The 24,740-nt window shown below is 47.7% G+C and overlaps 1 protein-coding gene across 35 annotated transcripts in view; it reads right to left on the bottom strand.

Annotated features, from left to right (window-relative positions):
- Positions 1–1,898: 1,898 nt before the first annotated feature.
- The window catches only part of Epb41l1 (erythrocyte membrane protein band 4.1 like 1), a 122,008-nt gene continuing 99,166 nt past the window's right edge, over positions 1,899–24,740 (bottom strand). For 11 of the 35 annotated variants that reach the window (XM_021729536.3, XM_078051721.1, XM_078051718.1 and 8 more), the window contains 9 exons: positions 24,223–24,330; positions 22,727–23,125; positions 20,820–20,924; positions 18,925–19,008; positions 14,042–14,128; positions 13,199–13,282; positions 11,125–11,205; positions 10,669–10,785; positions 1,899–5,311 (listed from right to left, as the gene is read on the bottom strand). In XM_021729536.3, the coding sequence (XP_021585211.2) occupies positions 5,303–5,311; positions 10,669–10,785; positions 11,125–11,205; positions 13,199–13,282; positions 14,042–14,128; positions 18,925–19,008; positions 20,820–20,924; positions 22,727–23,125; positions 24,223–24,330 (1,074 nt within the window). In that variant the 3' untranslated portion in view covers positions 1,899–5,302. The remainder of the gene's footprint in view (positions 5,312–10,668; positions 10,786–11,124; positions 11,206–13,198; positions 13,283–14,041; positions 14,129–18,924; positions 19,009–20,819; positions 20,925–22,726; positions 23,126–24,222; positions 24,331–24,740) is intronic. The other 24 variants (XM_021729544.3, XM_040276334.2, XM_040276335.2 and 21 more) reach the window with 10 other exon arrangements.

Raw genomic sequence — 24,740 nt, 5'->3', positions numbered from 1 at the left:
TTATGCACATAAATTCTGTCAGTTCCATTTCCTGCACATAGAACCTCAGCTCTCTCCCTCTTTCCCCACTTCAACTTAGGTGCTGAACTCTGTGGTCTGGTCTTAGAGCCTCCTAATCCAGGTGGGTTCACCATCTTCTCAGCAACTCCAGGGCATTGAACAGATGATGACCCAAGGATTCCACCTTGTGGGGTTGCATGTCCATACAAATCAAGGTTTCCCAACCTTGGCACTGTTGACGTTTGGGGTCAGATAATTCTTTGAGGTACACAGCTGTCCTGCATATTGTAGGATTTTAGCAACATCCTGAGCTCTAACTTTTAGATACCAGTAGCACACCCCTTGGATCTGAAAATCAAAAATATCTTCAGACATAGCCAGATGTTCCTTGGGGAAGAAATCATTCCCCTTACTCAGTTGAGAAATGTTGTTCTAGTTGAAGCACTCTAAATTATTCCCAAGAAGCAGAGAGGATAGCCCTGCATCCATGGGAGACAAAAGTACTGATCCAGAAGGTGTGGGGTCCTTAGGAGTTATGTAGGGACTCAATGCTTGCAAACCAAGTTCTGTTCCAGAACCCTAGAGGTGATAAATTATTAGAGGGAACCTATAAAAACTCAGGAAAGGGTTCACAAAGTTTCTTGCAACAATTGCCTTTGACAGGGGACAGGAATTCTGAGAATGTTGAAGAATTATTTGTTACTGCATTGCCTTTTGTGTCATTTAATGAATTACCTTTACAAAGAAAAAAATCTTATTTAGTATTTGAAATTATAGGGAAATACTTAGGATATAAGTTTTTAAAAGTATTTAGAATGGTATACACAAAATGACTTCAACTCTGAAAAAGAGTATATACATGGAAAAAAGACTTGCCTGTAAGATTTTGGACAATACAAAAAGGTGGAGTAGAGAGTCACTTGATAGAATAAAATGGAAAGTGCTATATGTACCTCAGATGGCACAAGGGATGAGTTTAAGTTTTACCCAGATATGGTTTTTGACTTTTATATTTTTTGCATTTATTTTTATGGAAACCTCCTTTATTTGCAAGTGACACTATTTTTTTTTATGGAAGTAATAGTTTCCTTTTAAAATAAGTTTAGTTTGTTTCCCCAAAGTGAGTCATTTTAAAGAAAGAGTAGTCAACAATGGGCAGTTGGTGTGAGGGTATGGAGTATATATGAAGGTTGTAAGCAAAGCTGAAGTTGGGGGTTGCTGAACATACTCTTCCTTAGGCTCCCAGTGAGGTGGGTGTTGCAGGAAAAGACCTGAGCAGAGGTGCTTTTCTTTCAGGAAGAGGAGGGACCCCATGCTGTTCTTCCATATAATACACCCTCCAGGTCTTGGGGCATGTATACTTACAGTTTCCTCTGCCTAAAACATTCTCACTCACGTTCTTCATTTTACTTGATCTTTCTCTTCATTCAGCTCAAAAATCACCACCTCAGGGAGGCCCCAGCTGGCTGCCTTGCCCCGACCCTGAGGTGTTGGGGATCAAACCAAGGACCTCACACCTGCTAAATATGTACTCTCACTCAGCCCTGGCCACCTAGTTTAAAGTGACCTCCTTCAGTGGCCCTCCATCCTCTCCCTCTTGTGTATTTCCTTGCTGGTGCTAACCATCTGCAGTTGTCTTGGTCTGGTTACCTGTTTTGTTGACTGTTTCTTCCACTAGCCTCTGAGCTCCTGGATGGCAAGGAGGTTGCCTCGTTTTTTGTACCTACAGAACCGAAGCCCAGTCCTGGGCCACACCGGGAGCTCCAAACATTTGTAGAATACAAGTATTCTAAGTTGAGGTATCTCCGCTCCAGTTTTAGTCCTTCCCATAATACTTACTCATACCAGTGGCCAAGGTCGAAGAGAGGGAGAGAGAGGGAGACTAAGGAAGTCTGTGATTCAGCATCAAACACATTTATTTCACTTTTATTGAGTATACAAGAACAGAGAGCACACGCATACAGCACGGAGCACTGAGGTGGGGGAGCGTGGGGACGAGAGAGGAGAAGGGGTGTGAGTAAAAAGGAACAGGACAGCATCGCAGTTGGTTGGTAAGGTGCTTTGGAAAAAAAAATTATTTAGAGTGATGTTGCTCATGCAATTTCAGGCCAGTCTTGGAATGTACTTGCAGGATTCAAAAACTGAAACAGGTCCTGGCACTTTCTGTACCCTCAGATGGAAAAGATCCAGAGAAAGCAAAATAAGAGAAAATAAAGATTGGTAGGATGGCAGAGTGGGAATAAACCCTGGAGAGTATCTAGTTCACCCTGCTCATTTCACAAGTGGGGCTCAGTGGCCAAAGGAGGAATGCGACTAACCCAAGGTCAGATGGTGAGTCAGGGGCTGAGTCAGAATGGTCACCTAGAACCTTGACTGCCCTCCAGGACTTTTCCCGCTATGCTACCCAGCCTCCCAGATGGAGAGGCAGCACAGAAAGGATGAGAAGTATAAAAAAGGAAAAATAGGTTGAAGACAGACAAGACAAACGTCTCTATTCTCTATGGAGAGGAGGAGGAAATAGTGCCCTAGATTTCAGCTTTGTAGGTTCCCTTTTCCCTGGTGTCCCTGCTTGCTACTCCATAGAAGGAAGGTCACAGCATCCATGAGATGGGGATCTCCCCAAACCCTGATGGCCCACAAGCTAAGCCCAGTCACTTCATCCCCACCCTGAAGCCCAGTGTCTGTAGGCAGGTGCAAAACCCAGAACAAATATCCTCCCTTTGAGGTGTCTCCAGTGTGCTCATGATGCCTGGTTCTTGCAGACAGTGGGGCCTGAGCCAAAATCCTAGTGGCTCTGAGAGGATGGAGCCATTTCAGTTCTTGGCCCAGGAAGAGTGGGAATTCTTAGGTTGAGAAGGACAGGAAGAAAGTTCTGTGGCTTCTCTACAAATCCTGGTAGATAGAGTGTGCTGCTGCACTTAGAGGGAGTTCAGTGGATCCACTGGCCTGCACCAGGCAGCAGTGGGGGACATGGTCAACCCTGCAATCTGAGAGATTTGCTCTACTTCCCATCTGCCCACAGAGACAAAGGATATTCTAGTTTCTTGTTCTACTTCAGGTCAGCACCATTTAAATTGCTAAGGTATACATTATAGGGTATATATTGAGAAGCCAAGTGGGGTACATCTATGCTGGGCCCTCTGGAGGACATCCCTGGGTATGTCAAATGAGTTGGGAAAAGGCTCTCAGATGGGCCAGGCATGGCTGCGGACATAAGGCTGGTCAAGGTGATTTTCCAGATCTCTCCTCTCCTTCACACTTTCTCTTTCCTCCTGAGAACAGTGCCTGGCCCAAATGGGTACTCAATAAATATTTGTTGTATGAATTTATTGTCCACTTTAGAAGCAAGGCTGAGAAATTAAAGTGCTGAGGGACATTTTCTCTCAGAAGGAGATTCTCCCTGAGCAGGCAAGCCTGAGGGAGCTCATGTGTGCCAGGGGGCAATGCCAAGCTTGTAACAGGGCTTATCCAAGGGCTTCTGTGGTCTCAAGACAATTGCTAGGACTTCCAGGGCAAAGGCTCAGAGCTCAGATGCAGACTGAGCAGGAGGTCTCCTGGGTCAGGATCTTACACAGAGATGGAGCCTTTGGACAACAGAGCCCTTTGCTCTCCATTGTTAGGGGTAGGGGAGGCCTTTGAAAATGCAGTTTTGACCTACTGGGGTCTGTCCTGTGTTCATGGCCTTTTCATCATGGCTACTTTGGCCCAGGAAAAAGAGAATGACTCAGAATATGAAAGGAGAAGAGGAGAAGACTGAGCTGGGCATCTCACGGAGCCAGGTTAGTGCCACCATCTTCTACCTTGGCCAGGGGCACCACCTCCCTTCGGGTGTGGAGCTAGTCATCGGGGAAGGGCAAGACATGGCAAAAAAAAAAATCATCATCATAAAACAAAGAGAGGACTGAAAATCAAGGCAAGCCCCCTAGGGAGGTAGGAGGACTGAGCTAGGGGACCTCTACTGTGGGGACCTCAGCAGCAGAGTCCCAACTCTGGACACTGGATCTGAGCACAGAGCAGGTCCTGGCTGCTACTGCTGGGGGGAGAAGGCATCTTGGACCGGCATATTCAGGCCTCTGTTATTTCCTTCTTGGTGAGCCCCCATGTCTCCACTGGGGGCCCCACTCTCCCCACCAATCACCCAATTACAAACACCACACACAGTATTACTACACTGAACCCATCAGCCCCAACCGGGAGCCGCTGCACCCAAAGTCCAGGTCTCCTCAGCTGGGCTAGTTCAGTAAGATCTAGGGACCTTGGGATACATCAATCACAGTCAGATAATTATAATTTTAAAATGTCAGCTTCATACTTACCATCACTGTTTATTTTAATATTTGTTTCCTGTTATATGTAATATACATAACTTAAAAGCACATCCATACAAATCTCCTACGAGCTGCACCTTCATCAAGAGAAACCAGAAACATACAATGTCTACTTCCCTTCCCGCGGCTTCATTTTCTGTTCTTGCTTTCTCTTCTTTTCTTTTTCTTGTTTCAAATGAGAGTCATCTGCAGTGGCCCTCAGCAGGACCAGGACACAGAGGGGGAGATGGGGCAGGATAGGGGCAGGAGGGAGCCGAGACAAAAAAATGACGACGACAAGACGTGTGAGAGTTGAGGATGAGGGGAGGCGGAAGAAAAGAAGGTGGATTTTGCAGCCCAGTGTCAAGACCCAGAAAACAATAATCCAGTGTTCCTGCTCCTCTTTTCCAAGTGGGAGATTTTCTTTCTTTCCTTCTTGGAGAATGGTTGCCTGTGTGTGACTTGCTGCTGCGACTTCTCTTGCTTGGCTGCATGATTGTTTTCCTTTGCATTTGAGGGGGGCAACAGTTGATGGAGAAGAACAAATGGAACGCTCGTCCACGAACTGGACTGTGCACAACCAGGGTTGAATGGAACTTCTACAATCATCGTGGTCTGGCTTGCTTTTGCGGTTTGCAGAAGAACATGGAGAGGAAGGGATTATGGTTGTTGTCATTTTTTTTTTCCTGAAAAATCCCACCAATTATTCAATTTGTCTGCAAAGGAAATGTAGGTTGTGGCAGATGTTGGTTGTTGCTGTCGGCCGACTGCTCCGCCAGCCCCAGCAGCAGTGCAAGGACGCGGTGTTTCCTGTATATATATCTATATCTATATATATCTATATATATATGCTTTCCCTTCCCAGTCTCTCATCAGTGACAGTACGTTGCAGCTGGGACATGAGTGTTGGTGTCGGAGAATCCAGATTGAAGGCCCCTTCTTAATGGTTTTCTGGCGTGGGTTGGACCAGACATGCCAGCACCCCTTCACGGAGGTCAGGATTCCTGGCAGCCAGAGGCAGGGGGGCACAAAGGAAAAAGAGGAGGACAAGGAAATTTAGTAACTTTTGTCACTCACCTATAAATACAAGGCAAGAAGTTACTTTAGCTACCCTTTACCATGTGCCCTTTGCTTTGACTCAGAAAGGTAGAGTGGCTTGTGCAAGGCCACAGAGCTTGTGTGTGGCCCCTGGGAACTGACCCACATTCACCTGACTCCAGAGTCCATGTGTGTTCACTGACTTGCTTCCCAGGAGACACATTTTTTACTTTGGCCTGAAAATTTGTTAAGATGTCCTCTAACAATGGGGAGCTAAGATCACAGTCATTTCACTTTTTCTTCCTATCTTGACTCAGTTCTATGAAATATTTGGTTATGATTACAGATATTCTGTCTTTTTTTGTTGTTTTTCTCTTTTGTTCTCCATGAGTCTGTTGTGCCCTGGAGATGAAACCCTAGACTACAGTGTTTATTTTTTATTTGTATTTTTTGTGGTACTGGGGATTGATCCTGCGGGTACTCTACCACTGAGCTATATCCCCAGCCCTTTTATTTATTTATTTTTGAGACAGGTTTCACTAAGTTACTGAGGCTGGCCTTGAACTTGTGATCCTCCTGCCTCAACCTCTCAAGTCCCTGGGATCACAGGTATGCATCACCATGCCCTCTGAGACCTCAGTGTTTAAATAAAGAAACCAAAGCCTGGATTCCAGCTCAGGCTTGAGTCTACAACTCAGAGTTTAAGGAGTTGGACTCTGAAATCAGACTCTATGAGTTCAAATCCCACCCCCTGGCCTGATAGCTCTGAAATCATGGGTGCATTTCTTAACCTCTTTAAGCCTTAGTTGCTTCTATACAATGGGTCCCACCCCACACAGTTATAAAGAGGAGTCTCATCAAGGACCTAGCACATGGTCAGTACTGAATACACAGCAGCTGTTCTTGTTATTACTATGGCCCTGATCTCCTGAAGGGCAAGGGCACCAGTGCCCAACACTGTACCTGCCATGTGGCAATGACTCAAAACCATTTAGCACATGGAATATCATCCCTGCCTTTTCCACTTACAGATGGTCAAGTGCTAAAGAAGTTGCCAAAAAGGGATCCTTCTTGTTCATCCAAGATCTTGCTTGGATCCTTCTTGACAGATGGGAAAACTGAGGCCCAGAGGAAGTCAATGTTTTAGCAAGTTGGTTCCTGTTTTAGAACAGGTCAGTTTTCCCCCATGTAGTTAAATTTTTGAAGGCATGGCAGCTTTAGGAGCTGGGTGAGTGCCACCCCCTTGCTGGCAGAGTTTGGAAGGCAGGTGCTCTCTGCAGGAAGTGGGCCAGAGGGAGAAGATGGAGCAGAAACCACACATCTGGTCTGTGAGGTTTCAGGAGAGAAGGTGAGGACTCGTGTGACATGGATGTGTTTTTCACACTCACAGCAAGAACTTCAAGGAGGAAGTTTAAGATGGAAGACCAAGATCCAACTGGAGCAGAGACAGATGTTTTTGGAAGAATCAGGAAAGAGAAGAGGAAGACCAGCAAGATGAACACCCTTGTGGGAACAGGGTCTCAGGCTGGTGGTGAAAGTCTATGGTCTGACTTATTAGGGCTCTCCTGGTCCCCTAAACACAGCAAGATCTCAGAGGGACAAGAAAGCAGGTTTTCCCTACTGAGCACATTCTTCCTGCAAGATGCCGTCCCTATGTGTCACAGATGCTGCTGAATTATTTCAGCAGCTCCTATTTATAAATGAACACCACTGGACCAGTGAGGAAACTGAGGCCCAGAGAGGTTCCAGTGGACACACAGCTCTCAAGGTATTTTTGGCTCTAAAACCTGAGCATATTCTTTCTATTCGATTCCTAACTAGGTTTTTGTTTATTTGTTTGTTTGTTGTTTCTTAGATCAGCAGGCTACACTTTAAGCTTGCTCATTGATTAATGATTGCTCTATAAGACAGTGTAATCAAGCTAATGGATATGTGAGATATCCTCAAAAGACCACAGGCAATTCAGAAGCACCAGGGCATCTAAACACTACTGTATTACAATTTATTCTTCCAGGTGTATTATATTACAGCAGAGTGCCTATGTGCAGCGTTTTTTAGCCTACTTTCAGTTAATGGTAATGATGATCATAATGAACTTCTATTGGGCACTATGCTAAGTACCACCTATGTATGATCTCTGTAACCCTGTGAGAAAGAGACTACAGAAAGTCAGTGTGATGAGGAGGCTAAGACCATAGGGTAGATATGGAGTCTACCAGATTAGGCTTAGCCTAATCAATCCATCATGTTCCCTGCTCCCTGATTGTGAACAAGCCACCTAATGTCTCTGAGCCTCAGTTTCCTCATCTGTAAAATGAATTAGCAGACAATAGTACTTATATCAGCAAAGAGCTTGGTGCCTGGGTCAGTATAAGCACTCCATAAATGATAGCAATTTTTAGTTATTACTATGATTGTCATTGCTGTTTGGCTGATGAGGAAACACAGTCTGAGAAGAAAAAATTACTTGCTCAAGGTTATATAGACAATAAAGAGCAGGGCTTGTGATTAGAATCAGGCCTGTAGGACTGCAGGGCTTTTCTTTGGGGTAACAAGATATATCTATCCACAACAACAATGATCTTGAAGCACCTTCAGGAAGAGTTTCTAATTCAGGAAAGACCACCCTCTAGACCTAGTGGGCGTTACTCTCCTAAGAATCAGGGGTGGTTCCTTGACAGTAAGTCGTGGTAAAGCATGGGGTGGAAAAGGCAAGGGCAAACTGGCTCTCCAGGACAACATAAACAAGGTGACCTTTACAGAATGATCCCCAGAAAGGATGGAGGGAGGGAGGGGGAGAGCATGAATACGAATGGTGGTATGTGGGGGCAGAAACATCAAGAAAGAACAGAAGAGGAGGGAATGAGACAGCTTAGGAGCAGTGAGGGGGCAGATGTAAGAGACTCCAAGGTGGTGGAATAGGCCAGATGTGGAGGCTGGGACAAGAACCCTGAAAGGCCAGAGAAAGGGGAAGGCCGGAGCCTGGGGGCGGGGGCTGGCTGGGAATCCCCAGGGAAAGATGAGGAATGAAAGAGAATGAAGAAGAAATGAGCAACACACAAGGGACCCCCAGGGTCACACAACAGCCAGAAGAACACAACCAGAAGGGGGCTTGCTCTACCTCTTCACTCTGAAAATGAGGACCCTGAGTCCCCCACAAGGAAGAAAAAAAAAAAAACTGACCCATGGTCACACGCTGGTCAGGGGAATGGCTAGAGTTGGTCCCTGGATTCCCAGTACAGAGCTCTTAGCATTAGTGGCTCCTACACCTGACTGCACAGGGCCTCCCTAGGATTCCCAGGCACTCCAGTACCCAGGTCCCCTCCAGCCTCTCCAACCCAGAGGGTTCTCCAGTACTTGTACACTAAACAAGGTTCCCAGGTGAGGCAGCCAGTTCTGCACCAGCTTGGGAAGTGACCTACCCTCTGCCACTCTGAGATTTGAGGAGAGAAAGTAAGAATTACTAGACAACAGAGAGGACAAGAGTGACAATGACTTGTATAATAGTTTTTCTACACAGGAGCTTTTCTAGATGGTATTTATTAATTTTTCTAAACTTTTCTAGGTAAATAGAACACTTTAACTCCAAAATAGAAATTTTAATTTTAACTTACATTAAACAGTGATAGAAAGAAACAGGTGAAATTCATTTTAATAATATATTTTGGGGGCTGGAGGTGTAGCTCAGTGGTAGAGTACTGGTCTAGCATGTGCAAGGCCCTGGGTTTGATCCCCAGCACCACCAAAACATAGAAAAACAAAATAAAAGATCTCTCTCCCCCTCAGTGTGTGTGTGTGTGTGTGTGTGTGTGTGTGAGAGAGAGAGAGAGAGAGAGAAAGAGAGAGATACATAAAACTTAACCCAATATATCCATTACAATTTCTGTAAAAATTATTGAGATAGTTTACATTTTTTCATATTAAATATTCAAACTCCTACATTTATTTACACTTAAAGAAGATCACTTTTGGGGGGGCTGGGATTGTTGCTCAGTAGTAGAGCACTTGCCTAGCATGTGTGAGGCACTGCGTTCAATCCTCAGCACCACATTTAAATAAATAAATAAAGTTATTGTGTTCATTTACAACTTAAAAAAAAAAGAACAACATATTTTGGATTAGCCAATTTCAAGTGCTCAACATCCATATTTGGCTAGTGGCTACCCTATTAAATAGCACAGAAAGAACATGTCAATTATTGTAGAAAGAGTTCTATTGACAAGTCTGCTCTAGACCAAAGGTTAACAGCCTTTCAATGTAGCAGAAAAATGTTTAAGTATACTAGTTTCATTTATTTAGGGAAAAGGGCAAAAAAGGAGACCACCTGTTATTTATGGGATCTTTGACATAGATTTTTTTTTCATTGTGTAAAAATGTATAAAGTGCACAAACCAAGTATCAATAAGATTGTGACAAATTTTTATGTGTATGCTCCCATGTAACCAGTAGGAGATACGTTCCTAGCACCCAGAAGGTTCCCCTGCACCTCTTTACTGTAACTACTGCATCCTAGAAGTAACACCATTCTGAATTTTACCATCATTGGGATCAAAGTTTTGCCTGTTTTTGAATTTCCAATAAATAGAATCATGACATGTACTTGCTGTGTCTGCCTTATTTCATGCAACTCAATATTTGTGAGATTTTGTTTTATAGGTCTGATAAAATGTGGTAAGCTTCAAGAGGTGCCAGAAAAACATCACTCCCAGTTTAGGCTGCTGGAGGCCTTATGTTCCCCAATACCATCTCATTTCTCTTATTCCAAGGCACTGAGGGCCCACAAAGAAACAGGAAGACATTGGGAGCTGTAAGATTATGATCTCAGGAAGCCTATGAAGTCAAGGCTTTGCAATCCCGAAAGACAGATGGGATCAAGGGCTTTGGGTATCATGTCCTCTTAGCAACATCCAGTGACCTGTGATGGAGACAGAGACTCGAGGACAGGAATGTGACACTGGGCCTGGTAGGACTTTTTCTGATTCCAGCTTATAGGTAGTGTCCAGTGAGGTCATGTGAACCTCCCTCTGTTCCCCACAATCCCAAGTGTCACTCCTCTGTCCCCTTTTCTTACCACTTCTGGATTTACTTTCTGGGTTTGAGGCCTGGAACCCCAAAAGAAGGAATCGAGAATACTCCATCCCCTCCTTCCTCTGACTCCCATTTTGGGGGAGCTGCCCCTCTCTTTGACCTGCAAATCAGGCAGGTGAGGGGTCAAAGCTGCACTAGGGATCAAGCCACTTGGGCTGGCAGGTTGAAATGACCACCTGAGGATCTTGCTACTGCTACCTCCTCCTCTGGCAGCCACTGTACTTTGGAGCCTTACCTGTGGCTTCTTGTCTCTCTCCTCGGGGGATGGGTCTGTCTCTCTGTATACGACGGCTTTGGTTACCAGCATGTCAGGATGCTGTAGCTTGGCTTCCTTGATGGCCAAAGCCAGGGCCTGGTGGGCAGAATAACACAGTGAGGCGCCATGGACTAGCGAGAGGAGGGAAGCTGGAGAACACAAGCTCCTTAGTGCACAGCTGGGGAAACGGGGGGGGGGGGGGGGGGAGGGAACGGGGTGGGGGGCGGGCAGAATGAAATGCTTAGATAGACTACAGCTCCGATCTTCTGGCCCCTTCTGTCTCCTATTCAATGACTCTTCCTTGTGGGCTCCTTCTCTGAAAGGGTCAGCAAGAAGTAGACACTTTCCCTGCCCAAAACAGTGGCCGTCCATGGGTCACCCACTATAGGAGGGACTGGGCAGTGCTGCCAGAAATGACATCCCCTGTCCCCATACCTGGTCTTGGTCCACATCTTCATCCCCAGTAATGATGATTCGCTTCTCAATCCTTGTCTCAGAAAATCCTCCCTTCACAGTCTACAAGGGAAACGAAGAAGGAAAGGAAAAGCGAGGTGAGGTCTCTTTTGAGTCTGCTGGGGCAGCGGGCCACGACTGGAAACCTACCCAAAGCATCTCTTAAGGGCAAGACACCAGCAGTGTGCCCTTCTCTCCTGGCTTCCTCGGCATTTTCCTTTTCTAGTTCTGGGAATTCAGACAGCAGATCTCGCCTGGTTGCCACCGCTCCCCAACTACCACACAGTTCCAAGCCTAGCTCAGAAGCTGCCTCCCTCATCCTGGTTGGCAGTGCCTCAAGATTGTCCTGTCACACTACTCCCGGGGGGAGCTAAGTCTGTATCTCTCTGGCTCTGGGCCTCTCTGCCTGTGCTGGTTTTATGGGCTTGCTCCTCACCAGGCTGCAGGCTTTTGCGGGCAGGGCCCGTAGTTTGTTTATATCTGTACCCCCTCCTCCCCAACTCCCTTGCCCAATCTGACCAGGGCGGTGCCGAATGTAGGTTTGTTGAATGAACACATGAATGAAATGTGAATGGTGACAAGGTTCTACCTTAAATGACTTTGAACAATACTATGAGAGAAGATTGTACTATGATACTTATTACCTCCACTGTTTGCTGGGGTCTGGAAGCAAGTTTAGAAGAAGGGCAGGACCTAACTGTTTGGCATATTTAAGGAGGGTGTGGCTGGGGGAAATCCCAGCTGGAGTTGGGGGGGTGGGACAGAAAGAGGGGGCTCCCAAATGGCATGGCCAAGAGGGACTGTATGCTGTGGGGTGTGTGATATAAGCCCTTCCCATAAGGCTTGCAGAGCCATTGACGCTGCTCACTAAAGCTTTTGGTGCAACGATTCTTTCTGGGAAACATGACAAAGTACTAAGTCCTGCGTGGGAGCAGGCAGGGACAGAGTCTGTGTGCACAAAGGCCAGTACTACTCATCAGACTTACTAGATGGCTCTGCAGGACCTCAGTCACAACCCCCAGGGCTCAGCCTGGCGCCTCCAGGCTTGCAGCCCTGAATGAGCCCTCTCCTGTCTCCCTCCTGACAACTCAGATGTGGTTGTGTGGCCACCTGCTCCACTCCCCCGATCTTTTGTCCTAATTGGCTGCTTCATGGCTGCTACCTGCAGGAATGCTTCCCTCCTCTGGCCTTTCCTCCTCCCAGCTCCAACTTCTACCTGGTCCAGGCCCTAGCCCCCAAGCCTTTGGTTTTATTGTTGTAGTTGTTTGTTTTTTCAAGCTCTCTTCATAACTCTCCTTCTTTTTTCCATCTATCTGAACCTCCTGGCCGACCTAAGGTCCTCTCTGAAACTTGTTTTCACTCGGCCATTGCTCAGTTTGAAAAATTCCATGGTTTTCCAATTTCCTTTAGACTCAGACCTCCCATAGTTAGATGCTTCCTGGTACCTGTCTTATTTGCTCTGTTCTATGTTCCCCTGCCCCCAGCCAGCCTAATTTTCCTGTTGCATCCTCTACATGCTGCTCCCCATTTCCCACAGACATGCCCCACTTATGCCACCTCCAGCAGCCCCAGGCACAGAGGCCAGCGTGAGGTCGATGCTCGGTAGCACTTGCTCAATGAACAAGGAAGCAAACACGGAGTTTCGGCTTCATCTTCTACTTTGCTTAGAGCACCTGCCACTGTCTTCTCCTCCTTCAGGGGTCCTGTCTGGAACCCCAGGCCCTGCTCAAAACATTTTTCCCAGGAGATGCTTTCTGACTCTTGGGGAGCCACCCCCATGTACCTCCTCTAAATTCTTCCAGCACTTAAGGCAAATGCCACAGTCACAGTTCCTTTGAAGGAGAGGGTCTCATTCCCTAGACTGGCTGTCAAGGTTGTGAGTGCAGGGCCCGGGCCTAGGACAACAGTAGCTCAGGGCAATGCGCACAGACTCTAGAAAATGGCAGCGCCACAGGTCTCCTTTGTCCACCTTACAGACTGAGAAGCCAAAGCTGAGCCACGGTAGTGACCTTCCCGCCTGCAGCCTTCTGGGGCCCGGGCACCTGCTGCTACTCACTTTGGTAACATGGGTGGTGGTGGAGGTTGAGAGGGTTTCCGCGGTGGCGCCGTAGGTGCTGGTGAGGACATCTTTCCCGATGATCTGCAGAATATAACCACCCCCACCCCGGGCAGCAGGTCAGGACACTGGGCTCTGCAGGGGCGGGCGGGATGGGGGAATCCAGGTACAAGCAGGGGCCCTGTGAAGGTGAAGGCTGGAAGCCAAGATACTTTGAACCATTAAGAATCCAAGAATCCCAAAATCATCAGAATCCTAGACCCATAAAACTCTCAAACCTGGGAATCTGAGATTCCTAGAGCCTGAGATTCCTGAGGCCCAGAATCCTAACAACACCCTGGAATCTGAGATTCCTGGCATCTTAGAAGGATGAACAGAGGGATCCGAGGTGGAGATGGAGCCCTCCTGATCCCCCATCCTGTCGCAACCAGGGGCTAGAGGATAGAAATAGACTCAGAGAAGCAAAGAGCTGGAAAAGACCTCAGAGTGACAGACTCAGGGTCACAGGTGGGGCAGCCACAGCAGAGCCAGGCCCAGAATCCAAACTCTGGACTCCTAGTTCATTGCTCTTCCTAGTGGGCAAGGAGGGCAGGCACAACAGGTGAGTGCTGCACTCCACATGGCCGGTGCCCTGTGTGAGTGCCACAGGGATGGGGGGGAAACTGCAGAGACTCTAGTGGGCACCATGGAGCCTGCGGGCATTTGAAAGTGATCCAGTTTCCTGGCTCTGCACTTAAAAGGGCACCTTTTGGGCCCAACCTGCACTTTCTGCAGGCCACAAGGGGGCCATGCCCATGTCTTCAGCTTGGAGTCCCCTAGCCTGAGCTGGCACTGCCCACTTACCGGAGAAAGAGAACGGATTTCCGTGGCCACCGTCTGTGGGCCTGGAATCATGGCAGCTGCCCCCTTCCCGGACTTGAGACTGTTCTCCTGGGGAAACAATGGTGCTCAGATGGCTAGGTCTCAGGTATGTAGGCCCCAGGATGGCCGGGGCACGTGACCACATGGCTCTCATGGCCACAAGGCTGAGTAGTAACTTAGAAGCAGAGAACTGAAGGCATCATTCAGAGCTCACTCCCTCATTCACACACACGTGCACACCCACACACTCACTCATTCAACCAACATTTACTGAGTGCCTGGTGTGAGGGACACTGTGGTGAACAAGACACAGTACTGCTCTCTGGAAGCACTAACAGAGAAATTGGGACACTCGGGTTCTTGTCCTGTCCTTGCCACATTCTAGCTATGTGACTTGGGGCAGAGCCACTTCTTCCCTCTGGGTCTCCTGGATTCATCTGTAAAAAGGGACCCATGCTCATTCCCATGGAGACCTTATGAAGCTAACAGAGGGGAAAGGATTTCACAAACTAAAATCTGTAGGAGAAATATAGACATATAGCTTGGTGATTAATATCATATCTACTGCCTTCTGGGTACTTGCTATGTGCTAGGCATCAGAGGCTAGTACATGCATGACCTCACTTAATCCTCACAACTGTAGGAAATCATTTTTAATATTCTTGATTTTCAGATGAGAAAAAGGACGGCAAAAGCATGTTAAGTGGCTTGTTCAAGTCCCCCAGCAAGTTAGTGGTACAGCCAGAAGCTCACCCCACGTGAAGAAGACCCCAAGTCTGACAGGTGCTTATGTTCTATGCCACCACTCTGCCCTTGGGACTTTCATTCTCAGGCCCATTCTCCTGGTCCTACCTTGAGATCTAACTACAAGGTCCTCCTGGAATCATTCCTGGACATAGTGCTCCATATCTGACCAGAGGCCCAGCTCTTTGCTACCATCCCAAGGCTTCTGTACCATCCCAAGGCTCAGCCTGGTCTATCCAGGAGCCCAGAACCACCAATTCTGCAGTTTCTCAGCTGACTGACCCCTGGTCCTGCTCTGTGCAGGGCACTGGCCTGGACCTCTGCCTGCCTGCCAAGGGACAGGAGAGAACAGAAACCCTCCGCCTTTTCCTTGCCTCCCCTCTACCTGCCTCGAGCAGAGGCTGTCGGTGACCTGGTCACTTGGCACACCATCACCAGGCACGTTCTCAGAAGCACCTGGGATCCCGGAGTGTCAGGGTAGCTTCTGGGCCCATATCCTTTCTCTGGCTTAGAGAACAGCCACCAGCCTTTTAATCAGGGCCATGCTGTGAAGGAGCTGCTTATTCTCTCATGGCACCCTCTTTCCCTTTCCTGGGGTCAAGCCGCTCCTCTATCTTCACACCGAAAACACTAAATGGGACCAAGTTGTTCAAAACAAAGGCAGCCTCCCTACTCCCTGCACCTCCTGTACCCTCAAGGAGGAGTGGTCCTCTCCCTGGCCAACGCAATCCCACTGTCTCTCCTCCTTCCCACTCAGGGCTCTCCTCACAGGCCACCCTCAACCTCAGGGACTTCTGCTGCCTCATCAAAACCCAAACCCCGGGCTGGGGTTGTGGCTCAGTGGTAGAGCACTTGCCTAGCATGTGTGAGGCTGGGGTTTGATCCCCACCACCACATAAAACTAAATAAACAAAATAAAGCATTGTGTCCATCTGCAACTAAAAATATTTTTAAAAAACCCCAAATCCCCATTTTAACCTGTAGACCAGATCTTTCTCTAGCACTAGGCCTTCAAGGCCAATCGTCTCCTGGAAATGTCCCGTAGGCACCTCAGACTCATAGGATCCCAAATGGAACTGGCTGCCTCCTCACCCCAACACACAGAGAGCACCCTCCTCTCCTGCTGCTTAGATCAGTGGTTCTCGCACTTGATGGGCATTACTGGTGAGCTTATGAAAACACAGATTGCTGCCCCTGCCCCAGAGTTTCTGAGTCAAGAGGTCTAGAGCAGGGCCTGGGAATCTGCCTTTCTTGCAGGTGCCTGGGACCACACTGTGAGAACCACTGGCCAGTGAACAAGATCCCCACCCCTTCCTTCCTCCTGTCATCAGAATCTTCTACCGATGACTGAATCCTGTATTTGCCTCCCTCCAGACCTCCCTAACCCAGGGACCTTCTCTACATCCACCTCCTCAAGCTCCAGCCAGGCCCCTCTGGATACGGGCTCCTATGCCCATCCCCTGACTTGTCTTTCTTTTCTCTCCTAGTGTGAGCCCCAGAGCTCGGGACACTGTCCTCTCCAGTGCTGGATTCAGTGCTTGGCATAGTACTTTACATGTCCTGGGTGTTCAATAAATATTTATTGAAGGAAGGAAAGAAGCAGGAAGGAGGGAGGAAGGAAGGGGAGGGAGGAATTTTTGCTGCAGTCCACGCTCCACACAGAGGCTAATTTCCTAACAAAACACATAACTGATGATATCATGCTCCTACCTTAAAAATTTAAGTGATTCCCTATTGTCTCTGGGATGAAGTTTGGACTTCATACATGATGTTGGAGGCCCTGAAGGTTCTGGCCCAGCCCTCTTTCCAGCCGCTCCTCCCCCATTTTAACCTGTAGACCAGATCTTTCTCCAGCACTAGGCCTTCAAGGCCAATCGTCTCCTGGACTCTGCCCTGGAAATGTCCCGTAGGCACCTCAGACTCCCCCAGCTCCTCATACACTTGACGTCTGACTTCACTGACCACTGCCTTCTCCTTCAGATGCCCACCATTACCCCTCCTCTGCCTGCTGCCTAGAATGGCTTCTGCTGTGACCATACCTTAATCTATCCTTCATGCACAGCTCAGCTGTCCCTGACTAGATAATGCCTTCCTCCGCTCCTGCTGCCAGAGGTGTCACCCAGAGTTATCCTCCCAGTGGTCCCTAGGCTAGCTGTTCCATGAGGGAAGGAAAGAAATAGCAGCAGCTCACATCTACAGACCCCTTACTGTGTGCAGAGCATTGTTCCCAGGGCTCCACACAGATTACTTTCATCTTCACATGAGCCCTTTGAGATATGTGCTGTTATTGCCCCTTCCCCATTTTATAGAAGGGGAAAACTGAGGCTTAGAGAGGTTCAGGTGACTTGCCCAAGGTCATCCAGCCAGGAAGTGGGAGAGTTGGACCTTGTTCACCACTGTGTGCCCAGGACCTACATACAGGGGCACAGTACATTACAGATGCTCATGATGATGACTGAACAAATGAATCCTAGCAGGCAGTGTATTTTCTTTGATTCTGTATTCCCCTCAGGCAGACCGTAGAGACCTATTGATGCTTTTGGAAAAAATGAATGGATAGATGGATGGATGAGTAAATGAATGCTGTAACTGTCCACTCACCTAAGGTTGAATTTAAATTTAGCCCTACAAGTTTCCTAATGCTGCATGGTGAAGGGTTGGGCGGAGCAGAGGAACCGAGTGACCAGGGAAAAGTAAGCAGGCAGGTAACTGGTTTGGGTTTATTGATCCTAAAATTTTCATTTATTCAAAACCTACCTTTGGAACACTCTAAATCAATGGAATTTTCATTTGATGTGTGTATCGGGGGTTTGGCAAGAGAAAGTATCTGAATACAACTCTCAGTAGCTCATGACATACCTGGATCAGGCACTTGCTACCTCGTCTACCCACATTCTCAGCCCCAGCCCCAGCCCCATGCAGCCGATGTGCCCAAAAGCAGGATAAGGGAGCAGAGCAGAGTGGTTGATGTTGAAAGGGGGGCTTCTGGTGTCAGGATGCCTGGGCTTAACCTGGCACTGTTACTTATTGTGTGTGACCTTGGGTAAGTCACTTTACCTCTCTGAACTTCAGTTTCCTCATCTGTAAAGAATGTAAAAGAGAACATCCGCTTTGGTTTCATAATCTATTCAAAGTTCTCAGCTTATTGCCTGACACCATAACCAGTGTGCTGAATGCTATTTATTCTATTTCATTGTTAAAGGCACTGAAGTCTCTTAAGAACCTATGAACCAGGGGCTGGGATTGTGGCTCAGTGGTGGAGTACTTGCCTAGCACATGTGAGGCACTGGGTTCGATCCTCAGAAACACATTAAAAAAAAATAAACAAATAAGCAAATAAAATAAAGGTATTGTGTCCATCTACAACTGAAAGTTATATATTAAAGAAAGTTTTTAAAAGAACCTATGAAGGGCTGAGGTGTGGCTCAGTGGTAGAGCACTTGCCTCACATGTATGAGGCACTGGGTCCTATTCTCAGCACCACATATAAATAAATGAATAAAATAAAGGTCCATCAACAACTAAAAAAAAAAACTTAAAAAAAGAACCTATGAACGAGGCAGAATGGGGAGTATTCCCATTTTATAGATGAGGACACCTGTGGCCAAGGACCTTCCTTCATGAATCAGACAGTAAATAGGTAGCAGAATCCTAAGGTTTCTTGGAACGTGTACAAAAGCTTGAGTTTACAAACTAAGGTTCATTGCTGCCATCTACTGACCATGGTGAGGAAGTGGCCTGAGACAAGAGTAGCCTCCAATGTGGGCCCTGGTGAAGGGCTCTCAGCCTGGAGGTGAGATTAGCCAGCAGAATCTGGAGATAAGATTCTTGCATGCTAAGAATCAAAAAGTACCATCCTCCCTCTTCCCCTGCACAGCTGAGATGGCCCGGATAACAGACTCAGGGATTCCACCTCCCACATCATTCAGTTTGGAAAACTGAGGTCTGATAGTATGTCCTGGGGCAACCTAGGTTCCAGACAGTAAATGATTGTATGTCTCACTCCAATGGGGACAGGGCAGCTTCAAGCTTCCTGAAGCAGCCTGGGCACCATTCACTTATCTGGCTGTTTTGTGGGGTGAGGGGGCTGGTCATAAGGATGCCTCCTGGGTTCCACTTACCATAGTGGTGGATATGGTCTCCGTAGTGATGGAGGGGGTGGTTGTCATGAACTCCTTCCCCATTGGGGCACTCCCATCAACCTGCTGGCCAGAAGAGGGGTTGTTAGAGATGGAGAGAGCCCTCAGCTGTCACCTGGGCTCATACCATTCCAGATACAGAGTGACAGGCTGTGGAATGAGCATGCATTGGGGAGCAGTTCACACACAAAACCATAGAGAAGGTACACAGCACTGCCCATTTCAACATTTTTCTTTGACGAATGAAATATAATCCAAGACAATCTGACACATTCTATCCGAATTTCAGTGCATGTAACTTTTGACTTAGCAATCCATAGAAATTTATCCTGTGGATATAATTTTTCAAAATTTCACCCAGAAATATGAACAAGGAAGTTCACCACAGCACTGAGTATTAACTGCAGAAGACAATGATCATGATAGGGTAATCAGTGGGAGACAACAAATCAAATTAGGTCCCAATTCCAGAGTAAGTTGGGGACCCATATGTTAATGTATGCTGATGTTCAAAATATATATTTTAAAAAGTAAGGTAAAAAAAGAAAATAATCACTTTTTGAAATAACTTTAAGTATATAGAGATGAAGGTATCTACATTGGGATATGCATACTTTTTTTTTCCCCTGGGAGGCAACATAAGAAAATTTTCATTTGGTTCTGTTTGAATTTTATAACTGAAATTTTTTTGTTGTTTTGTTTTAATGTCAATAAGAATTATCAGGCTATGAGAGTTAGAGTCAATTTTAGTTTCTTTTTACTTTTCTGTATGAAAACAAAATACAAGTTATTAAAAACAAAGCAGGTCAGAGAGAAAAAGCAATTTTCCCAAGGTCACACAGCTCATCAGAACTCTGATCATACCTGAATCAGGCACTTGTTACCTCGTCTACCCAGAGCCTCAGCCCCAGCCCCAGCCCCATGCAGCCGATGTGCTCAAAAGCAGGATAAGGGAGCAGAGCAGAGTGGTTGATGTTGAAAGAGGGGTTTAAGAGTCTTAACGGGCACTAGAGTCTTGATGGATGCTAGGCAGCCTCATAACTCATAGCATTTTTACAAAAGTGGGAGAGAAAATTCTGGAAATAACACCATTGCCTATGTTTCTGGTTTATGTCTTATCTCAGATTTTTTTTTGTTTTTGTTTTTGCTTTTTTGGCAATATTGGGAAGCAAATCCAGTGCCTTGTGCACCCTAGGCAAGCACTTTACCACTGAGCTACATCCCCAGTCCTTATTTCAGTTCTTGAAACAAAGATTGGTCTCTAGGACAGGAAAGCTGCAAGAACTGCAGCTTGTCCGGCCAGAAAGAATCATGAGGGCATCTCTTAGGCCCATAACCTCAATTTTCAAAGTTTAAAACCCACAGAAGGAACGTGGTAAACACACCCTAAGCAGTGTGCCTGGCTTTCGCCAGGGTGCTAGGATGCTAAGAAAAAGACTCTGGTGCTTTTTTCCCCACCTAGTTTGTTCATTTTGCCAAACTAACGTGGACACTCCACACATTAAAAAAAAAAAAAATTACCCACGATGAGCTGTTCTGACCAAATTGAGATTGGTCTCCCCAAGCCATCCCTGGGAAAAACCCCTCCAATTCCATCAAGTAGTCAAAAAAACAGAGGTCTTAACCCACTAGCCACTAGACCTTGCAACACTCCTACAGATAGGGAAATCAAGACTTTAAAAAGTCTGATTGGCCCTATTCCTCCCACCCCCAGAGTTTGGGGAGGACTCTGAGGCTCAAAAGAGCATCAGGCTTAAAATGGTGGTTCCAGGGAAGCTGAGGTGGGAAGGTTAGCCAAGGAGCTTGACCATGGCAGTGGGAATCCACACCCAATGCCCAATCCCCATGCTTAGGCTCCAGTGGGAAGTGCAGACTACCTGGGTGTGGTCCACAGTGGAGATCCTGCTCTGCAGCATGGCCTCTGGCTCAATCTTCTTTCTGATGGCCAGGCTGCTGACAGTCATGGTTTCTGTTTTCACAGGCTACAAGGAAACAAAGAAGGACACTTTGACTCAAGACCCATAAGATGTCTGCTTACAGGCAACTGTGGAATAGGTTAAGAGCTGTGTCCTACCCCACAGCTGGCCGGGTCTCTGGGAGGGTGTGAGGTCAGGGCAGAAGAGGCATGGTGTGAAGTCACAGACAAACAGCCCAAAGGGAGAGCCAGAGCTGCTGGCAGCTCCAGGCAGGCCTGCCTTGTGTCCCTGCTCCATGTCCCCGCAAGGGGGCTGTACGCCTTTTTAGGCTACCATTAAGAGGACGTTCATAATTCTATTACTAATATGCCCTGTGCTGGTCCCCATGCTAAATGTCTTCCTTGTGCACATAATATTGCTGAATCCTGAAGGCCTTCCACAGTTAAGCCTGCACCTTCCAACTGCTTCATTGGAACTAGAGCAGGAGCCACACACACGGAGGCCTGCAAGGGGTGAGGCAGAAGGTGTAAATAAGTGAAGGGACTGGTTGAGGGCTGAGGGCGGAGGTGATGGAGAGCAGGTGGACTCCACTCAGGTTTGGCCAACTGTTAACATGGCCTCTAGAGACAGGACCATCTGATTTTTTAAACAATGATATAATAAACCCCTGGATTTTATATTTAATACCATGATTTTTAAACCAGAGTTAAAGAAAACACATCTGCTGGCTAGATCTGGCCTGAAGGCCACCTGTCTCCAAACTTACTCTAGAAGTCTTAAGCTAAATGATCCAAGTCCTCCACCAGGCTGTGCTATTCCCACTGCAGGTTTTCACACACAACTTGAATGGATGAATGGACACTAGCCTGTCATCTAGCTGTTGGGGGGAAAGGGATTCTTACAGATGGTTGTAACCCTGCCATCTAGTCATTCATTCAATGAATCATCTCTTGGTGCTGAGAAGGTGCCAGGCTTAGAGGAGCTGCCACCTGGCGGCAGAGCAGGCCTGTCAGTCACTGACTGTTGGAGAATCCTGGAGCAGAGGCATTACAGAGTGGGGGGGGGACGCAATAAGAGCGACACTTCTGCACAGGGTAGTCAGGAAAGCATATGCTAGGAAACTGACATCTGAGCTCTGTCTCAGAGCAAGGCACAGAAAGGGAGGACAACCTTCAACCCAAAGGATACAGCATGGAGTGAGAACCCAGAATGGATGAGCTGGCATTTTACTGGGAGCATGGGAGGGAGGCTGGGCTGGAAGAGGTGAGGAAGCAAAGGAGCAACATGGACACAGATGAGTTTCAGAAAGATCTCTCTGTAGCTCTACAGAGGAGGGCCACAAAACAGAGAAGCTCAGGCACAGTTAGTCCCTGTGTCCTTCTCAATGACTATGTATCCTCTTCTCCAGGTGTTTCCCACTACCATTCTGAGATCCCAGGGCTGGATGAACTTAAACTATTGCCCCTTCCCCAGGAAGCCCAGGGAGATGAGCCTGAGCCTGAATGAGGAAAAACCATTCAAGTTTCAGACCAGGCTCCACCGCCTGTGAGTCTACAGACACATGCTCTCTGCAGGTGCCATGCAACACAGGCAGGAGATGAGGAGTTGAGTGAGAACAGACCACCTGTCATCGCTTGACCTCAGCAAGCAATGGGTCACAGGGTTAAAACACCAAGGAGCGCGTGTTAGGGGTAAACCGATATGGCAACATGCGAGCACAGAGCCATGCTGTTCTGTGGAGGGACAGTCATGCAACATGAGACAGCTTCAGGCTGCAGCTGGCTGCTCAGTCTTCTCCCGCAAGGCCCAGGGCCCTCTGAGCATGCAGTGCCTGGTTGGGCCCAGGCTTCGATGAAGCTCCACTGTACCTCAAACTGGGGCATATCCGGGGTAGAGCAAGCCCCTCGGTCCGGGCTGTCCTCGATGCCCCCAGACTCATCATCCTGTCCCTTGAGATCCCGGGAGAACACCAGGCCCTCAGTTTCAGAGTCGCTTTTGTCTCTGTCGAGTTCAGGCAGGCTGCGAGAGAAGTCTTCGAAGGCGCTGCCATGATAGTCACCAATAACCGTGAAGTCCACCTCAGCCTCCAGGCTGGATGTGGAGCTGACCGTGATGCTGGAGCATTTGCGCTCTATGGCCAGGTGGTTGTCTTTCAGGAACACTGCGTCCCTCTCCTGGTCCTGGTCCTCATCTCCTGTGTCACTCTCTGGGGCCCGAGGACGTGGTGGTTTGACTTTCTCCTCCGATCCCTCCCTCAGCCCTGCTCTCTATGGCCAGATAAAACCAGAGGAATGGGATGCAGGGTAGGGAGGGGGAGAGGAAAAAGGAGAGAGAGAGAAAGAGAGAACATCAAGATGCTGCATGTCAGAAGAAATCTTGAGGCTGTGTTGAGGTCCTGAATGGAGCAGGTCAGGAAATGAAAAATCAAAAAATAAAACAAAACAAACCCAGGAAAGGTTCCTTGAAATCATAACAGGCTTAAAAAACGAAAAAAATTTCTCAAGAGGAGGGATGCTCCTTCCCAAGGATCTCACACTGATGGCAAAAGCGAGTTCAAAGCAAATATCCTGCCAGTGAGTCCTGGACAGGAGGCCCCATCCAAGGCTTGGATGGAGGAGCCTATCAGAAGCAGCACTGTGCAAAAGGCAGGGATGGAATCCCGGACCCCAGGCCCATCCGTGCAGGCGGCGTCGAGAAACAGACTTAGGAGGGAGGTTAAGTACTCAGGAAACCCAGGGGAAGAGGCAGAGAGGCTGGAGCCAAGAGCTTGAGGAACACAGAGGAAGCCAGCAAGGCTTGTCAATTCCACTGAATCTCTGTGGACAGGGTCAGCATCAAACAGTGGGAAGAACAATTCAGGGCCAGGCCCTCTGGGGACGAGCCCTGAGGGCTACACCAGATCCACCCTTATATCTGTGAGTGGGCCATGGACAGGCCATGGACAGGAGGTTCTGGTCCCATCAGTGTAATTGACAACAGCAGGCCAAGGAGATGCTAGCAACTCTTGTCCACTATACATACCTCTCAACTGGCCTGTCAGGGATTAAACACCACACACACATTTTTGGCTGGTCCATGACATTGTTTTCTTTTAAAAAACCAATCTAACACCCACAAAATATTTTTTTTAAGGAACTTGACTTCAGCTTCTGGAGATTCAGTGTGCTTAGAAATTCACTTGCTAAACGGGCCTCCATTTAGCCAGTTTCTGGAAGGTCGAGAGGTGTGAGGAATACATTCCCGACAAGCCAGAGTGGAGCAGCCACAGGGGGTCGCTGCTACAGCAGGTGGGAATCTAAGAAGCGAAGCATCCTGGCCAGGTGAAGGTAACTAGGTCATCGGGACATAGAGGGACTGTAGAGACCTGAGGGCCCGAGGGGCTGGTGAATCTCAGGTGCCCCCCTTTCCCAGGGGCATTCGCGGCTAAGCTGGTGAAGCGCTTCTCTTCCCTGACCGCATCTTCGGATTTGTTCTGGATTAGAGAAGACAGTTAGTCTTAAGGAGGCAGAAAGAAACTTGAAAGGGAACCAGAGCAGAGAATGGAAACTTCTGGACTGTCAGCTTCCACAAGGCAGGAGACCAAGGACAGGATGAAGAAAGATCACTGGATAAGCCAAGCAAGACAGGTAGGACTCGAGAGGGGAGGGGCAGCAAGGCAAGCATGTAATCTGCTGGTAGTGGTGGCACCTTCTCCACGGGAGTGTGTGTGACCCTCTGGGCACCAGGTCATACCAAAAGCTGAGGGTCTTTGTGGCCAAGCTAATGTGGGCCAAGCAGATGACCCCATCCTTCAGCCTGGGCTACTCATAGATGCATTGGGGGAAAAGACCTCATAGGGATGGACAAGCAGCCTTGGGTTGCAGTAATGATGAGCGGCCACTG

The sequence above is a fragment of the Ictidomys tridecemlineatus genome, chromosome 5 (assembly GCF_052094955.1).
Source record: "Ictidomys tridecemlineatus isolate mIctTri1 chromosome 5, mIctTri1.hap1, whole genome shotgun sequence".
Taxonomy (NCBI): Eukaryota; Metazoa; Chordata; class Mammalia; order Rodentia; family Sciuridae; genus Ictidomys; species Ictidomys tridecemlineatus.
This window is presented reverse-complemented; position numbering and strand designations above follow the sequence as displayed.